Source organism: Netta rufina, assembly GCF_964035555.1.
Source record: "Netta rufina genome assembly, chromosome: 20".
Classification (NCBI taxonomy): domain Eukaryota; kingdom Metazoa; phylum Chordata; class Aves; order Anseriformes; family Anatidae; genus Netta; species Netta rufina.
Window position 1 is genome coordinate 9,534,566 of NC_140144.1, and position 26,673 is coordinate 9,561,238.

Consider the following 26,673-nt stretch of genomic DNA (forward strand, 5'->3'; position numbering starts at 1 on the left):
ATTTGTTGGTGTGGCACACGGGGCTGCCAGTTCATTAATTGGTGGCCTAACCAACAACATTGCCCCGCTCCATGGGTAGCAGTGTGCAGGTTGGGGGGGGGCGCGGGTGGGAAACGTCCCCTTGGACCTGCACCCACCTGTGTGGGGTCGGAGCAGGGATCCCCCCCTCACCCTGCTCCCCTGGGCCTGAGACCCCTGGGGGACGCTCAGCCCGAGCCCCGTGCAGCCGGGTGGGCACAGCCTGGGGCCTCCTGTGGGCTCTGAGCGGGGGCTGCGAGCCCTGGGGGGCTGGGGGGCTGCAACTGGGGGTGAGCAGGGGGGTCTGGAGGTTGTTTAAGGACCTGTGGGGGGGCTGCATGAGGAGGGCTGAATGGGGGTGAGGGGCTGCATTGGGGTGGGGGCTGCGTAGGGGTGTCCAGAGGTTGTTTAAGGGGCTGGGAGGGGGCTGCATGGGGATGTAGGGGGGCTGCATGGAGGGGGCTGCTTGGTGGGGGCTGTATGGGGGTGAGGGGCTGCATTGGGATGGGGGGGGCTGCATAGGGGTGTCCAGAAGTTGTTTAAGGGCCTGTGGGGGGGCTGCACTCGTTCTGGGAGGGGGCTGCATGAGGACTGAGAGGAGTTGCTTGGGTGGGGGGCTTCACAGGGGTGCCCGGAGGTTGTTTAAACACCTGGGAGGGGGCTGCATGGGAGGGGGGCACCCAGAGAGGCTGCCCGGGGGGTGCTCCACGAGGTGTGGGGGCAGCACAGGGATACCCCAACCAACCCCAAACCCCCCCTCTCGGGCACCCCGATCTCCGCGCAACCCTCTCCCAGCTCCGTGCCCCCCACACCCCTCGAGGGGCCAGGCGGGGAGGGGCGGCCCTTGCCGTCCCCCCCCACCATCCCCAGCCGTGCCGTGCCGAGCCGTGCCGAGCCCGGCCCGCCCCGCACCGTCCCGTCCCGCCCCCCCCCCCCCCCAGCTTCTCCGCCCTCCGCCCGGCCCGGCCCGGCCCGCCGGGGGCTGAGCAGCCGCGGGAGGCGCCGGAGCTCGGAGAGGTTTTGCTGGGCGCTGGGGCGCGCTGTGTGTCTGAAGCTCCTTGGAGCAACCGGCCCGGCTCGGTTCGGCTCGTTTCGACCCGGCTCAGCCCGGTCGGTGTCCCTCAGCCCCCCCCCCCCCCTCCACCCCGTCGGATCTATGCGGCTGTGAGCGGTGGGAGCGGAGAGGGATGAAGCGGCTCCTGGCCACCGGGCTCCTGCTGGCCCTGCTGCCCGCCCCGACGCGAGGTGAGGGCCGAGGGTGGGAAGTTCGCCCCATGAACCCCCCCCCCCCCCGGGGTGAGGGCATCCGAGGGGGGCAGCGAGGCTCAGAGCCGTCGGGGGAAGCGGGGTCGGAGCCCCGGGGGTGAACGGAGCCGTGCTGGGGAGGGGGGGGGGGTCCCGGAGGAGGGAGCGGAGCTCGGGGCCGTCGGGGGGGGGGGGAGCGGAGCTCGGGGCAGGGGGCACCGCGAGGAGCGGGGCCGTCGGGGGGAGCCGGAGCTCGGCGGAGCTGGAGGGGGGGGGACGGGGACGGAGCTCGGGGCCGTGGGGAGCCGGAGCTCGGAGCTCGGAGCCCGGAGCTCGGAGCCGTCGGGGGGAGCCGGAGCTCGGGGTCGGGGGGCAGCGGGGCTCGGGGCCGTCGGGGGGAGCCGGAGCTCGGTGCTGCCGTGGGGGGGGGGGGGGGGACCCAGGAGGTCGGGACGGGGCTGGGCTCCGCAGAGGTGCGCGCAGCTTGTTGTTCCGCGAGAGTTTTTTGACCGTTTTGCAATTTTTTTTTTTTTTTTTTTCTTCTCTCGGTTTCCTGTTTCTTGAAAGTCAGCCGGGTGCCCCTCAGGGCCCCCCCCACCCCCCCTTTTTTCTCCCTTCCCCTCCCCTCGGCGCCGGCTCCGGGTGTTTGGCCGCAAAAATAAAAAAAATAAAAAAAATTAAAAAAAAAAAAGTGCAGAGCGACCGTCGGGGGGCGGCTGGCCCCGAGGGGTGGCAGCGGAGTGGGACGGGGGGGGGGGGGGGCACAGCCCGGCCTGTCCCGTCCCTACATGGCTTGGGGGGACCCTACAGAGCCCCTGGGGAGCAGCACAAAACCCCACCGGAGCTGTGGGGGGGGGGGGGGAGCCGGGAGCTTTTGGGGGAACGCAATCAGTGGGGACACCCCGACGGGGGTCCCGCTGGAGACCCCATCCCGGCGCCTGCCCCCTCCGGGGTGAAGTTTGTAGGGGCGCGGGGTGCACCCCCAGCTCCCTGCTGCATCCCTAAAGCAGGGCCCGGGGCGGGGGGGGCTGGGGAGGGAGCCCCCAGGGTGTGGGGTGGCCCCGGGCTGGCAGCGCCTCGGTTTTGGGGCCACTTGGGGAGAATTTGGGTTCGCTGTGAGGCTGTGCTTGCTCGGGGTGAAAACTGCGAGGGCTGCACAGGAGCGTGTGGGGTCGGGGCCCGTGAGGAGCTGGCGGGGACAGAGAAGGGGAAGAGCGAGCCCGGGGTGGAAATCGGAAGCGATTCTGGTACTTCTCAGCGAGTTGCTGTGGTAACTGCGCAGAACTCGGCCTCTGAGGGCCAGACAATGAAACCTTGACTCAGAGCGGGTTGCGAGGAGCCACTCATTTCGCGACCGAGCTGCTGGTAACTCGCGGGCCCTCGGGCGGGATGGTTTTTCCCAAATGGCGTTGGTCGCTCGGGGCCTGACCCGCTGCCTTGAGGGCAGCGCCTCCCCGCCAGCACCCCTTGAGGATGTTTTTAGGCCAACTTTTCCCATATTGGGACCACACGGACCCTCCGTCACCCCTTGGTGTGGACATAAACCCCCAGAGAGGGGGTGCCGGGGCCTGCGCTGTGCCTAACGCTGTGCTTCTGTCCGCAGGTGTGCGATGCACGCAGCCGGCCGAGTCCTGCCTCAACGGGGGCAAGTGCGAGACTTTGCTCAATGGGACCGAGGTGTGCCAGTAAGTATTGGAGGAGCCCGAGGATTTTCCATCTCCCTCGACCGAAGCGCTGCCACGCGTGTTGACTTTGCTTTGAAGGCTCTGGATTTAATAGGGCCGCATGCGTTGTCTTTCCTGGAGTGGCAAGAATAACCTGCTTGTGTAGGAGTCGCCGCGAGTTTGGCAGGATCGGTCTTTGTTCCTAGCTGGGTGGAAAAACATGGGCAAAGGGCCATGTTTGGCTGGTGTGAACCTATGCAGGCTGCCCTGCTTGATGGAGCAGGAGGTAGGGCCAGCCCGCGGCGCTCGCGGGCCTGGCAGGAGGGGAGGGAGGCTGCCTGCCTCCCAGCTACTCCCCCCGGTCCCTAAAACCTTGCCCTTCATTCCCCGGCACCCTGGTAGCCGTGGTTTCCAGTACGTCTCCAAAAATGTTCAAGAGAAGTTGATGTTGCGTGGCTCGGGCTGCCCCACGGATGTCCGTGTGTCCGCGGGGCAGGTGGCAGAGCGGGGCCGTGCTCTCGTGCAGCCCCACGGTGTCGTGGCACCGTCCAGCCCGGCATTACCCCACGGGTCCTGGCACACGGGCAGGAACCTTCTCCAAGCTGATTGTGGGGAAACGGATGTGAGAAGCGTTGGGACCCTTTGAAGGACCAACCGACCCACCGCAGCGATGGCCGATTCACTCCAGGCTCCCAGGGAACAATAAGCAAGAGAAATGAATAAGGCTGCAGCTCCCTTTTTAAAAGTATTCCATAAAAGAAATCTGAATGGGCAAGGCTCTGTTTTCCGGCCAGATTTCCCCTCTGCCTGTTAAACACGGGCTGAGCTGAGAGCGGGCAGGGAGACGTTCCCACCCACCCCAAATTTCCCAATAGGAAGCTCTCGGCGGAGGAACCCGAAGGCATTTCCAATCCCGACCTGTTGAATGGCAGTGTTCCTTGACAATGTGCGTTGCTTTTTTGCAAATCTGCCCGGGTGCCGTTACTCTGCCCAGTAGCCGGGCACCTCCCGCCCCCTTCTCCAAGCTGAGCCCCCCAACCCTTTGGTGAAAATAAATCAGCAAATCAATCAGGCACATGAGCAATTTAATGGACAAAGGCTGGGTCCTTTTGTGAGCCACTAATGAATGCACGCCACTTTTTTTTGCACAGAAGCCCTTACCAACGCTTGACGCTCTAAATCTTGTTTTCTTTCATTCAAAGAGCGACAGCTGGGATTCGGTCGAAATTCGGCAGCTATTGTTAAGGGAGGCAGATTAATGCTGTGTGACTAATCATGTATGGCTTCCCAGAATGCCCAACCCTCCACCCCCTCCCCAACCTTACACCCCTCCTTTTCCTTGTGGTCATTCTTTCCTTTTTTTCTTAAGTCTCTGCAACTCCTGATTTACATTTCATGTGCAGATGGTGATGGAATCTAATTAGATCTGATGTGTGCAAGCTCTATTTGGAGGAGAAGCCTCCAAAGTAGGCTTGGGTTGCTGGTGTGGCTTTTTTTTTTTTTTTTTTTCCTTTTGGGTTTCTTTTTAAGATAAAAAGTTAAGTTTACAGAACTGCAGAACTTCATTGCTAGCTGTGAACAACCGCCTCTCCCTCGGCTGCAGGCACCAGGATGGCTTCGCGAGTAGGTGTGAGTTATCCCTGCAGGAAGCTGAGGGTGTGCTCTCGGCGTGGTGCAGCCCTCGTGCCATGCCGTGGCATCTCGTGGGCGACGGAGGCGGCTTGAGAGGTGCTGGCAGACCGGACCAGATGCAACTTCCCAAGGTGTCTGATAGCAGCTCGCAAAATCCCGCTTTTCACTTGCCTGAATCTCTCTTTACGAGGAGTTCTGCTTCCAAGCTTCTTAAACAAAGCGGAGCCAAGAGCACAGATACCAGACGCAGAAAAGCTGGCACTGCCCTTTGGCGCCTGCGTGAAATGCACCATTTTGGCTGCTGGCCACATCTCCGCTCGGCCTGGCACTTAACAAAGTTTGGCCATAAAGCCCCATTGTGCTGTCCCCACAAATCCAATTAGAAAAAGTGGAGTGAAATAAATAGCGTACGAGGGAGACGCTCCTCGAGTGGACGAGCGCCCCGGCGCTTGTCGCGGCGGAGAGCTAGCCGGGTTACTTGAAGACGACTCTGATAACTCCAAACCCCGGTTATCAGCTCTGCGGCGGAAAGGAAGTCACCGGTGTGAAACGAGGAGCTTTCTCAGCCTTTATTATTTTACAGTGGTAGTTTGTAAAGCTCCAGGTGCCTTATCTTGCTTGTCCCCTTGCCAGGCAGTCGGGGGCACACAGAGCTTTAATTGAACGCGGAGGACCGAGCATTTGATCGGCTGGAGGGCTCGCGGTCTAATTAAGCCGCCTTTGGAGTTGCTTTCCACCTTGGCAGGGGCAGCGGGCTCTGCCGGGGCTGTAAGAGCGGTGGCAAAGCTTCGTGTCCCACGCGTGGCACTGGCACAGACCTGTAGCTCTTCAAGGTCTGCCTTAGGGCCGGCCAGGGCTGGGGATTGTGGCTGGCGGCTGCGGTGTTTGAAGTGTGGTTTCGCGGTGCTGGCGAGCTGTGGCTTTCCAAAAAGGCGCTCGCCTTCGACTGAGGCGCTTTCCCAGGCGAAATGAGAAGGTTTTCCAAAAAAAAAAATCGTTCCGACTCCTAGTGGTAGCTCCTAATTAGACTGCTGGATAACTGTGTTTTTGACTGGCATCCCTGCAAATGAGCAGGGCTCGTTTTAGATCGCTGTGCCATGTGACTTTTATTCCCAGGACCTCCCTTGCTCCACTAGTTAAAAGCAGATGGCATGAAAGGGGGCTGAATTTCAAACCCTGCTCCACCAGCGTTTCCCTGTTAAAGTCGGAGGAGCTGCGTCTGGGTTGCCATGCTCTCGCCCGGAGAAGCAAAATAGTCTGCAACGGAAAAGAATAAGTTAAATTAATCACCAGGTTTGCACTGAAAAGGGGGAAAAGTCAGTTTGCTAAAGTACTTCCTCTGTTTATGAATCAGCGTAGTGCTGTAGTGCAGGCGGGGAGATGGCTCCTGAGCCGTGCCCACTGCACCCCCAGCTTCCAGGGCCGGTGGACCAGGGCTGGTTGCGCTTGGAAGAAGCTTTCAGAGAGGGCCCACAGCAGCCAGAGGCGATTATTTTAGCTCAAAACTCTTTCTGGAGACAAGCAGGAAGGCAGAGGAGTGATCTGAGTCCTGCGGCTCTCTGTGCCCTTCAAGTTATTCAACTGCTCAGTCATTGTTATCTCGTTGTAAAGGGCGGAAGTTTCCTTCTGGTTTGATTTTTTTTTTTTTTTTCTCATGTGCTTTACCCCAACGTTATTTCCATGAAATAATAACAAAGCAAAAATGCAGTCTCCGCGCTGGAGAGGAAGAGGGTGGAGTGTTGAACAATCGAGCAGAGGAAGCTCTTAAAGAAGTAGCCGAGCGGTGATTCAGCCATGTTGAGCACTCTCGATGGCTGTTTCAAGTCTGATCTCATGCTCGGAAAAGAACAAGGTGGAAATGGGTAAGAGGGGAGATTAAAAACACAAAAGCGTCACCTGTTGCGGATTCCAGTGGAAGAGAAACCGAGCCGAGCAGCTCAGCTGGTGAGGTCACTGGGCCAGCAGGGACATTGTGCGGCTCTTTTCCAGAAGAATCTCGATCCGTCCCTCCTCGCCGCTGTGGTTATCAGTTGACTCAGGTGGTCTCACTGCCTGCTGATAACTCGCCTTGGGACTTTACCGTCTGGACTGAGTGTTTTCTTATTTTTTTCTCATGGCTTGGATACCCGTGATGGATTTCTCTGGGCCGGAGGGGTTGCCTTGCGTTTGGGCAGGGGTCGGCACCGGTCGTGCGCCAGAGGAGATGTCTCGGTAGGGCCCCCAGCAGTGCCTGAGATGAAGATGCTGGGGGGCTCCCCAGGATCCAGATGGGATGAGATCTTCACACCAGCGTGGTCCCTTGTGGTCACAAACACCCATTTGTTCCAGCTGGTGCTACACGCCCTGGCCTCACCTCTGGGACTATTACAGGTTATTGTATGTAGCATGCAGGTGACACGTAGAAGTGACTGCAGGACCGAGCTATTCACCAATTAAGGGCTTGGATAACATAATCAGTAGGCAGTTAGCAAGTTTTAAAATAACATTGTTTGGAAATTAACTTGCTCTTTCCAGGCCCGGAGGTGGGGTGACCCTCGTTTTCCTCATGTTTGTTGGTGTCCTGAGTGGTAACTGCGTGTGTACATGAGGGGAATGTGAAATTTATAGAGCAGCAGGGTTTTTAACGAGGGTTTAGCCTCGGGGTGCAGTTACCACCAGCTGGTGAGCTCTGGATCTGGATGGAGAGCTCTCTGTGGTTAACGTGTCTCCAAACACCAGGGTTTCAGAGCATGTGGGTACGGAGTGGAAGAGCTTAGGATGTGCCTTAGAAGTCCCAGGAGACCTGCAGAGGGGTCTCGGTTGCGTCCTGCCTCCAGCAGGGGCCAACCAGCTCCCTCGCAGCCTTTGCTGGGGTTTGGCTGCTCCTCTTGGTGCCGCAGGTGCCTCCGTGCAGTTTGGGGTGTGCTGGGATCGGGGTTGGATCTCAGTGGGTATTGGCAGCAGCAGATCCTTGTTACCCCATTCCCAAGGCCCCCCAGCCATGGGCACTGTGTTGGGTCCTCACCAGGACTGAGCTCATCTTTGTCCTGGGGCTGGGCTGCTGCAGTTTGCACTGGCCAAAGGTGCTGGTAAGCAGCAGGTGGTGTAGGTGGCTGCAGTGCTACTCTTGATGCCCACCTCGCCTGGCTTCTGCTCTCCTGTAAAGGTGCACGGCAGCAGCTGGACCCATGGCAGGGTCTCCATCGACAGCTCCAGCACGTGCCCAGCAGCTGGGCTCACCCTGTAGGATTTCCTATCAAGTGAGTGCTGCTGCGTGCCTCAGTTTCCCCCGTTTGCTCCTGCCTATCTGAGCATCGAGACCCATCTCCGTGCACGACGCGTCCCAGCAGGTAGCAGAGGTGAATTGGGCACCCGAGGCGCTCAGCAGGAGCCGTGCAGGATCATGACCACGACCAAAACCCCTGCGTGGGGCTCAGGGGGGCTTCCCATGACCACGCAGCATCCCGCACGGGTTCGTGCAGTGCTCACAGCCCCCTTGGCACACTCGTGTGTCTGGGCACCGCTGCTGGGAGCATCGCGGCGGCGAGGTGCGAGCAGCATGTGCTCAGGGCTGGGTCGCGCAGCACCAGCACCTACTTCAAGCTCTCACCCGTCACGTCCTCCCCTTCCCCCACAGCAGCCTGGAGTTAATATTGGAAAAGTCGGTTAAACAGTTAATGTTTAGGCCGTGGTTATTAGGCTTTTGCACATTTCAAGCGAAGGGAGCGGAGTTGCATTTTAATGGGAAACTTTCACGCTCAGTCAAGTTGCAAAAATGTATTTGCGCCTAAGTCATTTTCTTTTTAACAAGTTTTCGCCCTAATTCCCTTCCCCAAAATCTGAATTTAATGGTATTTATATGGGAAATGGATTTATTAAGTTTTAATGACGCTATAACGTCGCCCTTACTTAATGGACGGGGCTCGCTGCGGGCGAGCGGCCAGGTGGCGGTGGGCTGGGAGCCGGGAGGAGCGCGGGGCTGCAGAGCCTCCGGCTTTGGGCTTGGTAAAAAGTCAGTGTGGCTACGGGCAGCGGTGCCAGGCTTCTTTAGGGCCACCGAGGCTGTGTAGGATCAGGCCCAAGCTGTTGCATGGGCTGGGGCTGCAGGGCTGAGCCTTGCCAGCTCCTCGGTGCCTGGTGCGCCGTGGTGCTCCGTGCCCACCTGCGGCTGTTCCCGAGGGAGAAACAGGAGGGCAGGGGGGCTCGGTGCTTCCCCGACCGCTCTGTCCCTTGCCAGGGGAAGCCAGCAGGGTGGTGGGGATCTCCTGGAGTTTATACTCCCCTCTGGCATTGCTGTGCACGAGTTGGGAGTTCCTGCAGGTGATTGATGTCAAGGTGCGAATTACCAGCTGGCGGCTGCGCGAGTCCGCTCTGCTGCAGCACTCCTGCCTGGCTGGTGCATCCTTCATGGAGAAACCCCCAAAAAAGCCCCTCCTGAAGACATTTGTGGGCAACTAAAGCGCTGAACTGGGCCAGTGGAGGAACGTGGCTGCCGACAGAGGCATGCCCAGCGCTGCCGGCTCGCGCCCCTCGGCACCGAGAGCCCCGCGCACCGGGGCGGGCTGGGAGAGTGACCCTGCGGGGGGACGGCCCGCGAGCAGGGGGGCCTTTCCCCAGCCCCCAGCCCCTATTAAAATGTTAGACACAGGCCTGGGAGTCAAAAGGCAGGGCGACAGACGGCCCTTTCACAGGGCCTGCTGCTCCTCATGAAAGGGGGTTTCTAGGGGACGCCGGGCAGGAATGCGGGCGCCGGCCGGAGGGCAGCGCCGCCCCTATTGTCCCCCGGGCTCAATGGGGCTTCATGTTGACACAGGGATTTCTGCCGGCAAAAGGTGTCGGAGGCAGCTCCTTCCCTCCCTCCCTGCTGTTTCCTTGGTTCAACTCGGCAGTGGCAGCAGTGCCGGGCTGGGGGAATGCCCGTCTGCTCATGCAGGCTTCAAGCCTCTGCGGTGTCCCTTCAAGGGGCGAGGGGTTTGGTGTTGCTGAGTGTTTTAGGGAGCTTTGGCGGGGTTTGGGGCTGTAGGGGCACTGCTGGGCTCTGTAAAACCCCCTCCTCGCCCCCTATTTATAAATATCAGAGCTAAATATAGGTTGTTTAAACTGGCGGTAGCTGTTCAGATCCTAATCGCAGGTTTTTATTTCCAGGATCAGAGGAGCGGGACGGAGGGCTCGCGTGTGTTCCTGGGGGAGTTCTCCATATACGGGGATCGGGCAGCTCAGTGTTTAGCCAAAACTTGGCTGGGGAGGGGAAACAAAAAAGAAAAAAAAAAAAAAAAAAAAAGGAAAAGAGTTTGTTCGTCATCGCCGAGCACGGTGGCGACACCGGCACTGCCACGTGTGTGTGCCAGGGCTTTCAGCTCCCCAAGGGACAGGGGATGTAGGGTGGCCTAGGGCTCGGGGATGCCCCAGGGATGTGGGGATCCCAAATCCCCCCGTTCAGCCTTTCCTCTCTGCTGGGTTAAAGAATAAAGCGTTTTCTATAGGGAAAGAAACTGAGGGACCCAACCTGGGTGCAGTTGCGGTGTGTGCTCGGGCTGTGTTTCCCTGGGGTGCCTCCAGCACCGGCTGTGGGAGCGTTTCTGTGATTCTGTGATTCTGTTTCCTCCCGGATCACCCCAGTGAAGCAGCTCCACGACGTCCAGGAGCTGCACGTTGCCACCAGCACGGACCGAGGCGAGCAGGTTGCTGCGGTGCAGCCCCACAAACAATAGGGCTGTGCGGCTTTACACCGGCAGAGGATATAAAAAGCATCAGCTGGGGGAAAAAAAACAACAAAAAAACAACAAAAAACCACAACAACGTTCCTAGGACCCATTGTTGAGGGTGGGAATGAAGCGAGTTTTGTCTTGGGCTCTTCCTTAGCCATCTTTCATGTGCATTGTGAATGAAGCTCCATTGAAAGGCAGCTCCTTCCCAGGTAGCTGCTCACCGCTCGGGGTGAATAGCCCGGCCACTTTGCTTAGTAATGGGATTATATTGTTTTTCATTACAATGGGAACTTGGATTCCCAAACTGTCCTGACTAATGTCTGCTGAAGAAACAAAGCCGTATGATTTTTTTTTTATTTCCCTCCGTGCTGGTAGGAGGAAGAGCGGCTGGAGCACGTCTCTCCCCGCTCCCGTCCGTGAGCGCATCCAGCTTTGGGAATTCCTTGAGTTTCTCTCCAGATGAAAGTCTGGGTCTTAAAATCCCAATTAGATGGCTTGGGCTAGGTCAAAAATGAACTGGAACAAAAAAAAGAAACACACATCAAAGGCTTTGGATTGCAGCGTGCTTTTTTTTTTAATTAAACCAGGCCGTAGATCGGCTCTTGCTTTATTAACCTGGTGTCACTCGAAGGAACCCGCTGCTTTGCCAACCACCCTCCCGATGTGAAACTCTGTGTTTTTTTCCCAGGCTGGTGTCCCGGCGTGTTTAATAAAGCAAGACCTGGACGGGACTTTGTAAAGAAACCGCCGGTTCAGCCCAGCGCTGCTTTTCGGTGCCGCGGCGGGCGAGGAGGAGCCGGGCAGCTCAGCCCCGGCTCTCCTGGGAGCACGGCGCAGCTTTTGCTTCCCTCCCGGGTGCCTGTGCCAGGAACCACAGGGCGAGTGGCAAAAAAGGAGCCTCCTCCACGCTGCCGAGAGCTCGGTGCAGCCGCTGTGCTGTTCCCCATCGCCCTGTGCCCATCTCCTGCCAGCCGCGCGGTGCCGCGGGTCCCCCAGCCGTGCGGCGGTGCCGGGGGAGCAGCTGAGGGTGAGACGGGAGCTGACGAGGGCTGTGGAGCTCTGCTTTGCCAGCGGGAGAGGTTTTCCTTCCCCTCGCCCTGCGGGGAGCTCGGTGGGGTGTTCCCGAGGATGAGGCTGCTGAGGAGCTGGTCCTGTGGCCGGTTGCGTGCCCGCACGGCCCCTGGTGATGCTCTGTGCCAGAGGGGCTGCTAGGGAAGGAGGAGGGTTTTCTCCTTCAGCCAGTAGCATGAAAATAAAACCAGGAGAAAGGTGGAAACACGTCCCGTCCCTCTGTGGCACAGTGACCTGTCCCCTCGAGCAGCAGCTCGGCTGGGAGCTGTTGGGGATGAGGGTCCCCGGTGCTGGCAGCGGCTCTCGGGGCGAGGGCTGTGACTTGGGGAGTAGTCGGGGAGCTGCTTCCAGGCTGCGCCGGGTGAGAAAACACTGGCACAACTGGAAAAGTGACTCCTCTGTGGCTGGCGGGGCAGAAGAGGCTTAGCACACAGGGCCTGTGCCCGCTGGGTTTGCTCCGTTTGCATATGGGAACATGCAGCAGCAGGAGGCCGTGCTTCACGGTCCCTCCATGGGGACCCTCTGCACCACGCGAGGTCCTGGTGCTGGTTTCTGGCCCCCTTCCCCCACAAGGCCACCCTTGGGTGCTCGCTGAAGCACTTCTGGGCTCCGCTGACCCTTCCCTGGAGGCGTTTCCATCCTGCTCAGCCCCAGCGGGGGCTCGCCCGGCCCCCTGAGCCCAACGGCCCCAAAATGGGGCTCGAGCAAAGACCCGAGCCGTCCCTCCTCGGCTTTCCCACGGTGCTTTTACCTTGGGGAAAACACCCGCGGCCGTTTATGCTTCCAGCAGATGAGGGTGAGGACGAGGTTACGCGATGGCAGCGCAGATAAGGGGCCGCCTGGACGCGGGGCCCCTCCGTCCCCTCCCTGCTGGGACGGGATGGGGACGCGGGGACAGCCCCTGTGTGTGTGGCCAGGGGCCGTGCTCTGCTTTCTTTTGTGCATTTTAAGCTTGAGGTGGGTTTTACCTCCAGCCTGGTCCCCGTCCTTGAGGGTGATGAGCACCCAGCACCTTTAAACCCCCCCCTGAAGGCTCAGGGCAGCACTGCGTGGGGCCGGCGCGTCCCGAATTTGAACAAAGCCGCGGGGAGGGCTGCGGCGGCGCCCGAGTGTCATCTGCGCCGGGGGTGGCAGATGGCAGCTTAGCGCGGAAAGGAAAACACCAAAACCCCGTGAATTAGGCGGGGGTTAAAGGTCGCAGGAACATCTGCCTCGGGATGCTTTCAGTGCCCGCATTGCTGCGGAGGGAGCGCGCCGGGGACAGGACCTGTTGCTGGCGGGCCGGGGAAAAGCCCGCGCGCTGCGGACAAAGAGGGTGGCAGCGGGATGGGATGCACGAAGCTGGAGCCAGGAGGGGTGTCCCCAACTTATCCCGCCCCCCCCAGCCCTGCTCTGGGAGCCTGGCGTGCGGCTCGCACCGCGGGGAGCAGCCTGGTGGTTGTTTTTTTTTTTTTGGAGCCCTGCTGGATCGCCGCAGCGTTTTGCCGTGGTTCGTGGCTCGCGGAGGATGTCCAGCAGACACAACAAACGCACGTGCCCGCGCCGAGCAGATCCCGATTTGGCCTGGGCTCGGCGCTGGGAGCGGGTTGGGAGTTTGGGGCCGCTTGTTCCCATTCCCAGGCCGTCCCAGGGGGGGTTTGCTGTCTGCCCTCAGCCGAGGCCTGCAAATCGTGCTGGAGATGTCTGGGTCGGGAGCTGTGCCGTCTCCACGCAGAGGTCTGTGCTCGGGGATGGCGTGGAGCAGCCCAACCTGGTGGGAAACCCCCCCAGAACCTCTGCCTCGACCCCAAAGCACAAAGTCCCGGGGCTGGGCAGGAGCTGCAGGTACTCGGGGGGTGTAAATCAGCTTGCTCGTGCCTGCAAGGAGCTCACTCAGCATCCCTGGGGATGGGGACTGGATCACGGACATCCAGGAGGCTCCCAAGCCCCCACGGAGCTTGGCCAGGTTGAAGCCAGTTTCTGGTGGCCCTTCGGAGATGTTTTGATGCCGAAGCACCCGCCCCGTCCTCTGCCAACACTTAAATCTCTAATTAAAGCCTAGCTTTCATGTCTCCTATGCTAATTTCCAGAAGCTGCTTTGGGTTTGGACTGCGTAGCCCTTGCTTGGGAAATGCCAAAGGAAAAACCACGGGGTGATCTGCCCTGTGCTGAGCGCTCAGCCCGCGGGGCCGGCGGCACCCAGCGCCCGAGCGTGCACCGGCAGCACCGCCAGCGAGGAGATTTATTATTTTTTTTTTTTGCAGAAAGCGAAGCTTTGCTCCCTGGGCAGGACTTCAGGAGAGGTTTTCAGCCCCTGAAGTAGGTGGAGGTGCGGTGAGGTTTGCAGCCAGGCTGCGTGCCCGAGCGAGGCCGGGAGCTGGACCCGGCGCTGCTGACTCCGGGCTTCCCAAACCTGGGAGAGCTGAAAAGCAGCCACTGGGTGCTCGCTGCCTGCATCTCCCGGGGTTTGATCTCGTGCTTTGCATGCACCGCCTGGATCCTGGCTTCAATCTGCAGCCAGGGCTCTTTAAAGCGCTGTGGGCACTGAAATCCATCCCCAGCAGTGCTCTGCCCGGCCTCGCACCACACCTCGTACCAGACGTGCTGTCACAAGCACGGGCAGGAGCAGCACGACGTCTGCGCGACCTCCGTGGGGTGTGACGGGGACAGAGGTGGCTTTCGAGGGTGCCTGCGTTGTATTATTTCTTTAGGGCTGCTGTACCAGTGCCTCCCAGTGCCTGGAAATACTTCCCTTGCGTGGAAGGGAAATCTGATGCTCGGTATCCCAATCTGCCCGTCCTGCTCTCTCGTGCCTGGCTGGAAGTTTTGACGCCTCTGGCTCGGTGGGAGCTGGTGCTGCTGTCAGGAGGGCCCTAAAAAAAGTCACACAGACGTGTGTGAGCATCTCAGTGCAGCGAGGCAGCGCTGCAAAAGGCCCCAAAGCTCCCTTCTGCCTCCAGGCAGGGGGGCGGCTGCCTCCCCAGGTGAGTTCCTTGCGATCGCTAATTAACCTCCCCGCTAATGACCATCCTGCAGCTCCGCTTGGGATCTGCCCTGCTCCAGCTTCCCGGCGGCGAGCTCCCAACGCCTTTTGCCAGCGTTTGGAATTGGAAAAGATCCAAAACCTAATGGGGTGGGAGGGCTTCCCCCTCCGCTCCACGCCGTGCCGCGCACCCAGCCCCGGGCAGAGCATCGCTTCCCGCGCTGTCCCCGGGCTCTTTGTCCTGCATCACTTTTATTTTCCCTCTTTTTTTATTTATTTTTTTTCTTTTTTTTACCCATCGGAGGACCTCGTGACGCTGCCTCCCCAGCCGCCAGCCGGCCGCGAGAGCGCCCGCAGGATTGTTTTAAGAAAAAAAGCGTGTGTGGTGCGGGGAGGCGGGGGGGGGCCCCGCGGGGATGGGGAGGTAGAGGGCGGGGGGGGGGTTTAACAGATGACTGCACACTCGAGCGCTGTGCCGGCGGCGTGCCTTCGCCTGGCCCCGCACAATGGGCCCCTCTCAGGCGGCTGCAGCCCCCGGCCCCTTCGCATTCCCCCCGCGCGGGGCCGCGGCGCAGCCACCCAGAAGCGCCGGCGTCGCCCCCACGGCCGCGGTGCCCCGGGCTCGGAGCCGCCGGCGAGCCGGGCACCGTCCGTCCGTCCGTCCATCCGCGGGCGCCGGCAGCTGCTGTGCCTCATTAGGATGCACACCTGCTCCCCGCCGCCCTTTGTGTGCCGAGCAGATGCCCTGATTTATTATTGTCCGCATTTTCTTTTTCATTTGGCCCGGATAATGCCGTCTCATTAACTCAAAATGGCTCCGAATCCGGACAAATTCTCACACAATCCCCAACAATGAAATCAGAATTGGGTTAAAAAAAAAAAAGTAAAAAAAAAAAAAAAAAGTAGGAGAGGAGAGGGGGAGCAGGGCAGGGACGTGGTCCTGCCTGTGGCACGGCGCGGCGGCTCCGGGGCTGGGACTGGCTGGTGGGTGAGGCTTTTGGGGTCCTCGGGCTGTGTTTTTATCCAGGATGGTCTCTGGGGCTGTCTGACCCCAGCGCGCCCCCGGGTGCGTTGTGCCTTGTGGACACGAGGTGCCACCAGCTCTGTGGCCAAGGGTGCAAGCACGCAGCAGGTGCCCCAGCCCCGTCCTGCCAAAGCCCTGCCAGAGCAGCGCCTTCCCCAGGCATCAGCTGTCTTATTATTTATTAGCCTTCGTTTATTTCTGCTCACGAGGTCCCTGATGGCAGCACGAGCCCGGCAGCCCGGCGTGGGGCTGAGCGTGGCACCCTGGTGCAGGACAGGGCTGCGGCATCGCCTGGCTCCTGCCCTGCCCTCCCTGCACCAGCGCAGTTTTGGGAAGCGGTGTGCCACCAGCAGAGCTGCTCAGGGGAGAAACGAAACGAGTGGCAGCTCGAGTTGCAAACCCAAGAGGCTTTGTGCCAGGGAGGTGCCAAAGGGGCTCATCCCTGGGCTCTCCGTTCAATATTCGGCTCTGTCCTCCCCTTCCCAGAGCCAGGTCCCCGTCTAGGTTATTCCCTCCCAGCCTCTCCAGGTGGCATGGAGCCACGGCTGCAGGGTTTGCCCTCGTGCCCCGCGTCCCTGTCCCTGCCTCGTGGCTGCTGGTGACAGATGGCTGAGCCGGTGGCCGTGGCGCGGGGCCTTTTCTCAGGGCCCCCATGCGGAGCTGCGGGGCCGCCAGGAGCTTGGCGAGGGTTTAACTTGGGGGAAGACCTCAGCTGCGCCGAGCTGGGCCGTGCCCCACCTGTTAGCAGCCGACGGCGAGCCCGCGGTTGTTTGGTTGTTGACGTTTGGCTGATTTCTTGGGACTCAGGGAGGGGAAAAGATGCAGGGACCCCCCCCGAAGAGACCGGAGGTGACGCCGCGCGGCCGTCCTGCACCGCTCGGCCCCGGGGCTTCCCCCTGGGACAGATTTGGGGGTGTCTGCATGGGGGGGGGGACGGGGATGGGTGCGCTGCTCCCGGCTCTGCCGTGCTCCAGCCGCAAGCGTGGGGTGAGCCGCCGCGTCCCCCCTTGGGCCCTGGTTTCCTCTTGGGCGAGGGGGGCGGGGGGGGGGGGGAGCAAAAAAAAGCACTTAGCGCTGAAAAGCAGGATGTCGGCCCTGGAGACTGTGGTTTTGCAAGTCTGCGCAGGCCCCTTGATGGGGGAAGCCTTTGTTCCAGGCGCCTCTTTCATCTTCCTCTTCTCTCAAGGTGCAGCTCGGCCCGGAGCCGGCGGGGTAGAGCCTGCAAGCTCCCAAAGCAGCCGTGCTGCAACGGGCAGCGTGCCCGCGTGGCGCACACGCGCTCCCGAAAACGGTGCCGGTACCCGACCGAGGCACCCCGATCCCCCCCCGGGGTTGGGTCAGATCGATGACATCTTTATTTTTTTTTTTTTTTTTTTCCCCCCCTTCCCCAGGTGCAGCAGCGCCCACGTGGGCGAGCGGTGCCAGCTGCCCAACCCCTGCCAGAGCTCCCCCTGCAAAAACTCCGGCACCTGCACCCCGCTGGTGCGCGGCGGCACCGCGGACTACACCTGCGCCTGCAGCCTGGGCTTCACCGACGAGCTCTGCCTCACGCCCCGCGAGAACGCCTGCCTCAACAACCCCTGCCGCAACGGGGGGACCTGCGAGCTGGTGACGCTCAGCGAGTACAAGTGCCGCTGCCCGCCGGGGTGGTCAGGTGAGGCCGCTGCGGGGAGCGGGGATGGATGTAATCCTCGTTGGGGGTTGCTCCTGGAAAGCTGCCCCCGGTGCTGGTTGATGCTTTCACCGGTGCTGCAGCTTTGGGAGAGGAGAGGGTTGGCAGTGCTGGGCGTGGAGGTGGCCGGTGAGCTGCAAAAATCCCGCACTGGTGGGGGTTTTAAAAGGGTAAAGGTCGGGGGAGTTAATTGCATGCCCTATGAACACAGCGTGGTTGTGCGCCGGGACTCCCAGCGCCAAGAGCTGTGGTTCGCATCCTCACCCTCCTCTTCCTCCTCCTCCCTCCCTCCCTCCCTCCCTCCCCAGGTAAAAGCTGCCAGCAGGCCGACCCCTGCGCCTCCAACCCCTGTGCCAACGGGGGCCAGTGCGTCCCCTTTGAAGCCCACTACGTCTGCCGCTGCACGGCCGGCTTCCACGGCGCCAACTGCAAGCAGGACGTGAACGAGTGCAACATCTCCCCGCCCGTCTGCAAGAACGGCGGCAGCTGCACCAACGAGGTGGGCACCTACCAGTGCTCCTGCAAGCCCGCCTACACCGGCCAGAACTGCGAGCACCTCTACGTGCCCTGCAACCCCTCGCCCTGCCAGAACGGGGGGACGTGCCGCCAGACCGGGGACACCACCTACGACTGCACGTGTCTGCCAGGTAGGCGCCCGCTGGCTGCTCCCATAAAGAGGTGCTGGGGATGCAGGGGGCCGGGGACCCTTTTTTGTAGCTTTTTTTTTTCCCCCCGGTTTGCTTCCTCGAGGACGTAGTGGCTCAGCTCTTTGCTCACGTCACAGCTCCGGGGAGTGACAAAAACCAAGCGGCCGGAGCAGAGCCGCCCCGGGTGCGTTTGGGGAGATGCTGGGCAGCCGTGCCGTTAGCAGAGAGGTCAGCCGGGGGCTTTTTATACTTGGTGATTCACTAAAATAGCTCTTCCCAAACAACTGCTTCAGCAGAGGCCCCTCTGCGGATGCTCATATTCCAGAATAAGAGTGCCTTTTTCCGTTTTAGCTTAATCCACTTCCAGAATGGAATAATTGTCCCGGAATAGCTCTTTTGGAAAGTTTCTGAGTGCAGGCGGGCTTGGGGAAGGGAGACCCTGCCCGTGCTCGTTGCTGCTCCCTCTGGCAAGCTCGGTGCACGCAGGGCAGTGTGGTGCCTGAGCTTTGCTTGCCAGGAGGACAGAGCCATTTGTCACCCGAGCCAGCCCCACCAGCTGTGTCCTCTCCTGGGGAGAGATGCCCTGAGCAGCAGTGAGCTGCCTGGGAAGGTTCTCATGGGGTTGTTTTATCCCATAGCCCAGCAGGGGCTGGGGCAGGATGAGAGGTGAGCGGCTCTTCTGCTCTGCGCCCCAGATGGTGCTCAGTGTTCCCAGGGGAGCCCCATGCTCCCTCCTGCCCCAACACCGTGGAGCATCCCTCTGCACGGGGTGGGGACGGGGTGTCCCAGCTGGCAGAGACGTCCCCACATCCCTGTCCCTGCCTCCTGCCAGCGGTGTGGGCTGCTGCTGGGGAGAGATGCAAGAGAGCAAGGTAGCATGAGGGAATCTCAGCTTGGGCTTCCACAGACTCAGAACCTAGAGGCTCAACGCCCTTCCCAAGCTTCTGGCTGTGGTAACTGTTACAGACACTCATGGCCCTGCAGGATTTTCTCCTTCCCCTCCACGCCTGCTTGCCCAGGCTGGAGCAATGCTCCCGTCCTCACAGGCAGCGAGGTGCTGGGGCTGACCCGGGGAAGGAAACCTTTCCTTCCAGGACGAGCCACGAGCCAGCAGCTCCCACGGGAGCAGCTCCCAGCGTGGGCAGGGCGGCGCGGTGCTGCCGCAGGGCCGGGCAGGTGCCGGGTGGCAGCAGGAGCGGCGCTGCCCTGCCGTACTGCTGACGAGGCACTTTTCTCCCCAGCAGCCTGGGCGTCGGGCACGGCGGGGTGAGGAATCGCCCCGGGGAGCATCCCTGCCTTGGAAGGAGGTTGGGGGACCAGCACGTTCACACCCAGCTGCGGCTTCGCGGGCGGCTGCGGGGAGATTTGCATGCTGCACGAGCCGGTTCGCCTCCCGCGGGGTGGCACGGCCCCTCGGAAAGGCAGGGGGGCTCCAACGGGGAGATTTGGAGGTCCCTCGGCACCTCTGCCGCCGTGCACGGCTCGCTCAGAGAGGCTTTGGGCAGAGGCACGAGGAACCGGGGGCCGGTTGCTCATGATAAGAGGGTGATTGATACGCTGGTATGCAGCGCGCCCGGTGCGGAACAATGTCCCCTTTTCATTGCCAGGGAGGCCTGGCCCTCCCGGGTTTCTTCAAGTTAAACTAATCTCCTCTGGTTTATCGTGCCATCGCTGCAGAATGTAACCCGGAGTTTAAAGTAATTGCAGTGCTAATTACTCGTTCAGGTGGCTCGAAACGAGTTAATGCTGGTAGCCAGGACACTGCCGGTGGTTGCTGTTCGGTCTCAGCCCAGCTGCTTAAAAACAGGGGGCAGAGCAGTGCTGCCTGCTTTGGGCTCCTATCAGCGATCATAAATCACTGCTGCTGCTGCTCCTGTAGCGGGGCTGAAGCTGTGGGTCCCCGGAGCAAGGACCTGCGATTGTTCTAACCCTGGAGCAAGGACGAACAACAAACCAAGAGGGACAGGGTGGCTCGGCAGATCTCCTGATAAGTTCCCGGCTGTTTCGTTCCTGCTGCACACGGGGAGAGGTCTTTACACAGGGGCTGTGTGCTATCAGATGGAGGCGATAAAACAAACCTGAGCGGCCGGGCTGCGGCGAGGAGAGCTGGGGGGGAGCAGCGCAGCGCGCGCGGGGCCGTGGGTCGCGCTGCCAGAGACTTTTGGAAGCGAAGAATTCCCCTCTGGGGGAAGCACTGCTTGTGAGGCTCTTGAAACGCGAAATTAAAACAGGCTGATTCAGCCCTGGCTGCCGCGAGCGGTGGTGGGAGCAGCCCCGGTTCATCCCAGCTTGCCGTGGAGTCGGCGGGGCCGGCATCCCCAGCGGAGCCCCCGCTGCTCGGGAAGAGCATCCTCGGAGCCGGGGGTGCTGGGGACGCCCGTCTGCCCCGCGTAGGGGATGCAGCCGCTTGCCAGGCCCAGGCGAGTGCTCCCTTGCGGGGTAATGTGCGTGTCGGGAAGCAGCCCCGGAGGAGGCGGGCCGGGGCTGGAGATGAAACCGGGCGGCTGGCTTCAAAGGAGGCAGGGTGGAGAGCGCCTGGCGGGCTGTCTGCCTGCTAATGAGCAACCGGCTGCAGCGGGGAGGGCGGCGGGAGGGCAGCTCCCGAGCCCCAGCCTCGGTGCAGGGAGCCCTGCGGGGCTTTGGGGCTGTTCCCCTTTTGGGGCAGGGGCACGGGATGAAGGCTGGAGGTTGGTGGCACCTCGGCTGTCTCCTTCGTGCAGGATTCGCGGGTCAGAACTGCGAGGAGAACATCGACGACTGTCCGGGGAACAACTGCAGGAATGGGGGCACCTGCGTGGACGGCGTCAACACCTACAACTGCCAGTGCCCGCCCGAGTGGACAGGTAGCAGCGAGGGTGGCAGGGCTGTCCTGGGGGCTGGGGAGGTGGCTGGGGAGAGGTGTCCCACTCCGCTGAGCGCAGCAGCAAGCACCAAGCCGCTGGGAGCACGTCCATGCCAACCTCAGCCCCGTGTCCCTGTCCCTCGCAGGCCAGTACTGCACCGAGGACGTGGACGAGTGCCAGCTGATGCCCAACGCCTGCCAGAACGGGGGCACCTGCCACAACAACCACGGCGGCTACAACTGCGTCTGCGTCAACGGCTGGACGGGCGAGGACTGCAGCGAGAACATCGACGACTGCGCCATGGCCGCCTGCTTCCAGGGGGCCACCTGCCACGACCGGGTGGCCTCCTTCTACTGCGAGTGTCCCCACGGCCGCACAGGTGAGGGGCGACCCCGGTGCTCGGGGTGCGGGGTGGCAGCTCCCCGAGCATCCCCTGGCTGATGGCAGAGGTCTCAGTGCGTGGCAGCTGGTGTGCCCAGCACCTTGACGTGTGCTTGCTGTTTGCTCCCCAGGTTTGCTGTGCCACCTGGATGACGCCTGCATCAGCAACCCCTGCAACGAGGGCTCCAACTGCGACACCAACCCCGTCAACGGCAAAGCCATCTGCACGTGTCCCTCGGGGTACATGGGGCCGGCCTGCAACCAGGACGTGGACGAGTGCTCGCTGGGTGAGTGCCCTGTGCCAGCCCCTCGTGCAGCAGAGGAGGGAGCTCGCTGCGGCTGGGAGCACGTCCTGGAAGCAACTCTTGGGTTTTGCAGGAGCCAACCCATGCGAGCACGCGGGGAAATGCATCAACACCCAGGGCTCCTTCCAGTGCCAGTGTCTGCAGGGCTACTCAGGCCCTCGCTGCGAAATAGATGTCAACGAGTGCCTCTCCAACCCCTGCCAGAACGATGCCACCTGCCTGGACCAGATCGGGGAGTTCCAGTGCATCTGCATGCCCGGTAGGTGGGCAGGTGGCCCCGTGGCCCCTGTGTGTGTGGCACCCCTGGGTGCTGGGTGCAGGCAGGGGAAGGCTCCGGGTGCCCGTGAGCAGCAGCTCAGCATCGATTTGCACTCAGAGCCTGGGGTGGGAGCACTGAAAAGAAACGTGCTGTGCTCGGCGCAGCATCCCATAGCAATGGGGGCAGGGGAGCGGGGAGCTGGGCACCACCAGCCCTCCACACCCGTCCTCTTGCCAACCCTGCTGGCTTTGGTAGGGCAATCCCTGATGGATGGCCACCCAGAAATTTGTGCGTAAGGCTGGACGGGCTCCCATCACCTGGAGCACAGCTCCTGGGCTGTCTGTATAAAACCCCAGTGCCTCCTGGTGGAACCTGCATGCGGAGGGGGCACCAGTCCTGCTGTGCCCCGTGCCACCGAGTTTGACGGGGCTGGTGGGTCTGTCCGCAGGGTACGAGGGCGTCTACTGCGAGATCAACACGGACGAGTGCGCCAGCAGCCCCTGCCTGCACAACGGCAACTGCCTGGATAAGATCAACGAGTTCCACTGCGAGTGCCCCACCGGTACGTGGCACCCAGCGGGCTGGGAACCGAGCCATCGCGTGTCCTGTGCCTGACAGTGCCAGAAATTTGGGAAAAAGGGGCTGTGCTCCCCTCTGCAGCGATGTGGGATGCTGGTGGAGAAACCTCAGGGCGAGCAGCATCGCCCCGCACGCGGACAGGAGCTTTTGGGGAGGTTTATCCCATTCCATGAGCACCATGCAGGCGATGCTCCACCGAGCCATGGGAGAGGGGAAGGAGGATTAAACCCCTCGGCTTTGCACTTGAAAAGGCCCCTCTTTGGGAAGGAGAGGGCCGGGGTGGGGGGAGGCTGGGGAGAGGAGGGGGGGGTCTCGCCAGCCGCTTTGAATGCGGTGTCAAAGTCACGGGGTGGAGCAGAGAATGGGGAGACGGTTAATCTGTGAAAGGAGGTTTTGAAGTTCAGAGACTTTGCTCCTCTAGAGATGTAAATAAGATGCTCTCAATGGCGGGTCGCAGCCCCGCATTCAGGGCCCCGCGCAGCCGTCCCCATGGAGACCCGGCTGGGATGTGGGGGGCCCCCCGCACACACGGGACCTGCCCCCGGCACAGGGAGGGGGCGGCGGGCAGCCCCCCCCCGGCAGGTCTGGCCATCCACAGCACGGGGACACAACTTTCTGCCTCCGTTTCAGGCTTCAACGGGCACCTGTGCCAGTTCGACATCGACGAGTGCGCCAGCACCCCCTGCAAGAACGGGGCCAAGTGCGTGGACGGCCCCAACACCTACAGCTGCGAGTGCACCGAAGGTGAGGGGTCCCCACGTCCCCTCCACGCGAGGAACAGCCCCCCTCCTGCCCCCTAAAGTGTCATAAAACCACAGCCATGAGCTATTAACGAGGAAAGTGCCCAAATCCCTGCTTCCAGCCAGCCCCGTACGGGGCGTAACGAGCACGGCGCGCTAATGAGGTGCGGCCCCGCAGCACCCGTCCTGCTGCGGCAGGCGAGGGGGAAGGAAGGAAGGAAGGAATAAAGCTGCCTCTATGGGGACGCAAGGTGCAGGGGGCTCGCGGACCGAAACCCAAGGAGCCCTTGCACAGAGCGATGGCTCGAGCCCTGGTGGCAAACAGTGGCTCTTTTGTGGAGCAGCTCCCGCCAGAAATCTTCCAGCTGAATGGCCTCTAATTAGTGTCTTGCTAATGCCAAGCCCCGATGAAAAGCTGCTATGTGGGCTTGGCGGGGTCTAGTCAAAGCTGTACTTTGTCCTCGGCTCTCCACCCCCAGCCCGTCGCGGAGGGAGCCGGCCAGGAGAATAGGATCTGTCGGGGGGGTGTGTGGGGGGGTGATTATTCGGGGGTGCATGCGGCCGGCCCCCCCGCACGCTCCGGGACGAGACGCAGGGCCCCGCTCCTCAGCCGAGCTGGCTTAATGCAGGGCATTGTGCGCCCCGGGACAAAGCCCGCGAGCCGGGCTCTGAAAGGCCCCACAGCCAGGGGGGGTCCAACCCCTTGCACCCCATCCCCAGGGGGTTCCTGCTGTGCTGGTGGAGAGGGTGGGTGCTGCCCTGCACCCGCCTTGGGTGGGCAGGAGCATCCCACGACCCGATCCCACATCCTCCATCCCTCCATCATCACCCTGCATCCTCCATCCTCACCCCACAACCTCTCCATCCTCACCCCACGTCCCCCCGTCTGCCCCCAGGTTTCTCGGGTGCTCACTGCGAGATCGACATCGACGAGTGCGACCCCGACCCGTGCCACTACGGGACCTGCAAGGACAGCATTGCCTCCTTCACCTGCCTCTGCCAGCCCGGCTACACGGGCCACCGCTGCGACATCAACATCAACGAGTGCCAGAGCCAACCCTGCAAAAACGGGGGGACCTGCCAGGACAGGAACAACGCCTACAACTGCCTGTGCCTCAAGGGGACCACAGGTGAGCAAAGGGAGCGGCCGGGGCAGCCGTGCCAGCGAGGTGCCTGGTCCCATCCCCGGACAGGTTCACCGTGATGCTCGGGGAGGCCCTGGGCCACCGCCAGCAGCCACCCCGATTTTGGGGACGGCCCCGGGCAGGGGTGTCCTCGGCCAGGACGAGTTTTCCCGGTTTAACACCCGCGCCCCAGCCGGGAGCCTGGAAGCTGCCTGCGGGGGAGGCTCTTTGTTGTGGAGCGGGGAGCAGCGCGGCGGGGCCTGCCCGCGGGTTTTGGGGTTTTGTTTTGCCTCGTCAGCAGCGCCGGGGCCCCACAAGCTCCTCACGCCCCTGCTTTCCTCCTCTAGGGCCCAACTGCGAGATCAACCTGGACGACTGCGCCAGCAACCCCTGCGACTACGGCAAGTGCATCGACAAGATCAATGGCTACGAGTGCACCTGCGAGCCGGGCTACACAGGTGAGGGAAGGCACGGAGGTGGCCTGGCCCTAATGGGGACACGCTGGGTGACACAGGGATGGGGCGAGGAGCTATGGCACTGCTGTCCTCCAGTGGGGGATTCCTGTGGTGGGGAGCAGCCAGGGTGACCGAGGTCCCAGGGGGGCCGTGCCCGTGCACTCCCACCCCAGCCCGGACCCCCTGCGTGTCCAAATGGGCGATCCCAGCTCAAGCCAAAAATCAAAGGGGTCCCAGTGCCGGGAATTCGACTCCCGGTGCATCCACTCCCATGGGTATCGGGTTGCTGCCTTGTCTGACTGGTTTGTTTGATCACCACTGGAAAAAGCCAGCGGCTTTGATAGCAGCAGACCCCGCTGGCTCCCCGCTCGCGGCAGCGAGGGCCGCACGGCTCTTTGTGCTCCTGCTCGCCAGGAGCCCTCAATAAAGCCTTCCTTTGTCAGCCCCGGCAGGTAGGGTTACGGGCTGAAACTGCCTCCCTTCCTTATTCCCTCCTGGACCAAAAGAGCCCATGGCACAACCCCCTCCCAGCTGCATTTAATTAAGCCAGGAGGGCGATGCAGCGGCGTGAAATCACCCTACACCAGGGGCAGGCCTGCTCGTACCTGGCTGGCACACGTGTGCCCAGAGATCCGAGCTCTGATGGTTGCTCTCGGTGTGGCTGGGGGGGAGCCGCGTGCTCCATGCCCCCAGGAGGCTCCTGGCACGAGGTAACGCTTCGCTGCCCCTTCCCAGGGCGCATGTGCAACATCAACATCGACGAGTGCGCCAGCAACCCCTGCCACAACGGGGGCACCTGCAAGGACGGCATAAACGGCTTCACTTGCCTCTGCCCCGAGGGTTTCCACGACCCCAAGTGCCTGTCCGAAGTGAACGAGTGCAACAGCAACCCCTGCATCCACGGGAGATGCCACGATGGGCTGAACGGGTAGGCTGGGGGCACGGGGGCTGCTGGGACCAGCAACGTTGGGTCAGGCCAGATCCCCTGCTTTACACTCTTAATTCTTCCCCGAAGTTACCGGTGCGATTGCGACCCGGGCTGGAGCGGGACAAACTGCGACATCAACAATAACGAGTGTGAATCCAACCCCTGCATGAACGGTGGCACCTGCAAGGACATGACCAGCGGCTACATCTGCACCTGCAGGGAAGGGTTCAGCGGTAAGGACGTGTTTGGGACAGGGGTGGGAGCCCTGGGAGATGTCACTGGGCTCCCCCAGCTTGAGCCGACAGCAGGAGGCTCCCCTCCTCCCACGAGCACGCCTCTGTCAGGGCCAGTTTTGCACCTGCATTTCTGTTTTTCCTCCTAGGACCCAACTGCCAGACCAATATCAACGAGTGTGCTTCCAACCCCTGCCTGAATCAGGGCACCTGCATCGACGACGTGGCCGGCTACACCTGCAACTGCCTCCTGCCCTACACAGGTGAGGGGGCAGCACCCCGCGCCCCTCCTGCTCACATCTCCACCTCCCCGTGCCACGGCACAGCTGGAGGAAACACCGAGGAGCTTCGGGAAGCAGCCGGGCAGAGCTTCCTCCTCCCTCCTCCTCCTCCTTTTAGGCACCGAGGTGGTGGCAGGGGTTCGGCATCACCACCGGGAGCCCTCCCCGCTGCCAGGGGGGGCCCCGTTTGCTCGCTCGCCCCGGTGCCCCTGCTGGAAAAAGCGAGGCGAGGCCGGGGGCCGGGGGGGTTCTGCTGAGCCGATTCCTGTTTGCCGTCCTCCCGCTTCCGCTCGCGCAGAGCGGCCGCCGGAGCACAATTGCAGGAAGCTCTGAGCCGTTTCCTGCCTTCGGCAGTGGCCATAGAAACCCCCGGGGGGGGGGGTGGAAAGGGGCAGGCAGGGAGTGGAAGGCTCTGGAAAATAGCAAAGGCCAGTTCGGGAGATACTGGCTGACAGGGAAGATAAGGGTTCGGAGGGAACGTGTCCCTTGGCTGGACGTAAACAGGAAAAGCAGCTGAGAGAGGGGGGGGAGCGTAAGGGGGAAAGCCACCCCAAGCAGCGCTTCCCTTCCAAAGGAAACGAGTGGCCCTTTAACGAAGCCCAGATTTCAAGTGTTTAAAGGGCTCCTGGGGGGCCAGGGGTCACAAAGGGCTCGGGGACAGAGGAGGCAGCCCAAGGGTTGGATGGGGGCACCCAGGGCTGGCAGCATCCCCAGGGGGGGTGAACAGGGACCGTGGGGACTTGGACTACCCGTTATTTGGGAGGGGGCAACCAGAAGCCACTTGTGCCTGCACAGGAGCCACCTGCGAGGACGTGCTGGCCCCGTGTGCTGGTGGCCCCTGCAAGAACGGCGGCGAGTGCCGGGAGTCGGAGGACTACGAGAGCTTCTCCTGCAGCTGCCCGCCCGGCTGGCAAGGTGGGCGC

At 61.8% G+C, this 26,673-nt stretch overlaps 1 protein-coding gene across 2 annotated transcripts in view; it reads left to right on the forward strand.

Moving 5' to 3' along the window:
- The first annotated feature begins 1,047 nt into the window (after positions 1 to 1,047).
- The window catches only part of NOTCH1 (notch receptor 1), a 38,821-nt gene continuing 13,195 nt past the window's right edge, over positions 1,048 to 26,673 (forward strand). For both annotated transcript variants that reach the window (XM_084299136.1, XM_084299137.1), the window contains exons 1-16: positions 1,048 to 1,263; positions 2,867 to 2,948; positions 16,695 to 16,957; positions 17,284 to 17,622; positions 20,343 to 20,465; positions 20,611 to 20,844; positions 20,978 to 21,133; positions 21,225 to 21,410; positions 21,859 to 21,972; positions 22,620 to 22,733; positions 23,626 to 23,859; positions 24,201 to 24,311; positions 25,044 to 25,236; positions 25,324 to 25,469; positions 25,619 to 25,732; positions 26,546 to 26,665. In XM_084299136.1, coding sequence (XP_084155262.1) covers positions 1,206 to 1,263; positions 2,867 to 2,948; positions 16,695 to 16,957; positions 17,284 to 17,622; positions 20,343 to 20,465; positions 20,611 to 20,844; positions 20,978 to 21,133; positions 21,225 to 21,410; positions 21,859 to 21,972; positions 22,620 to 22,733; positions 23,626 to 23,859; positions 24,201 to 24,311; positions 25,044 to 25,236; positions 25,324 to 25,469; positions 25,619 to 25,732; positions 26,546 to 26,665 — 2,587 coding nt within the window. In that variant the 5' untranslated portion in view covers positions 1,048 to 1,205. The remainder of the gene's footprint in view (positions 1,264 to 2,866; positions 2,949 to 16,694; positions 16,958 to 17,283; positions 17,623 to 20,342; positions 20,466 to 20,610; positions 20,845 to 20,977; positions 21,134 to 21,224; positions 21,411 to 21,858; positions 21,973 to 22,619; positions 22,734 to 23,625; positions 23,860 to 24,200; positions 24,312 to 25,043; positions 25,237 to 25,323; positions 25,470 to 25,618; positions 25,733 to 26,545; positions 26,666 to 26,673) is intronic.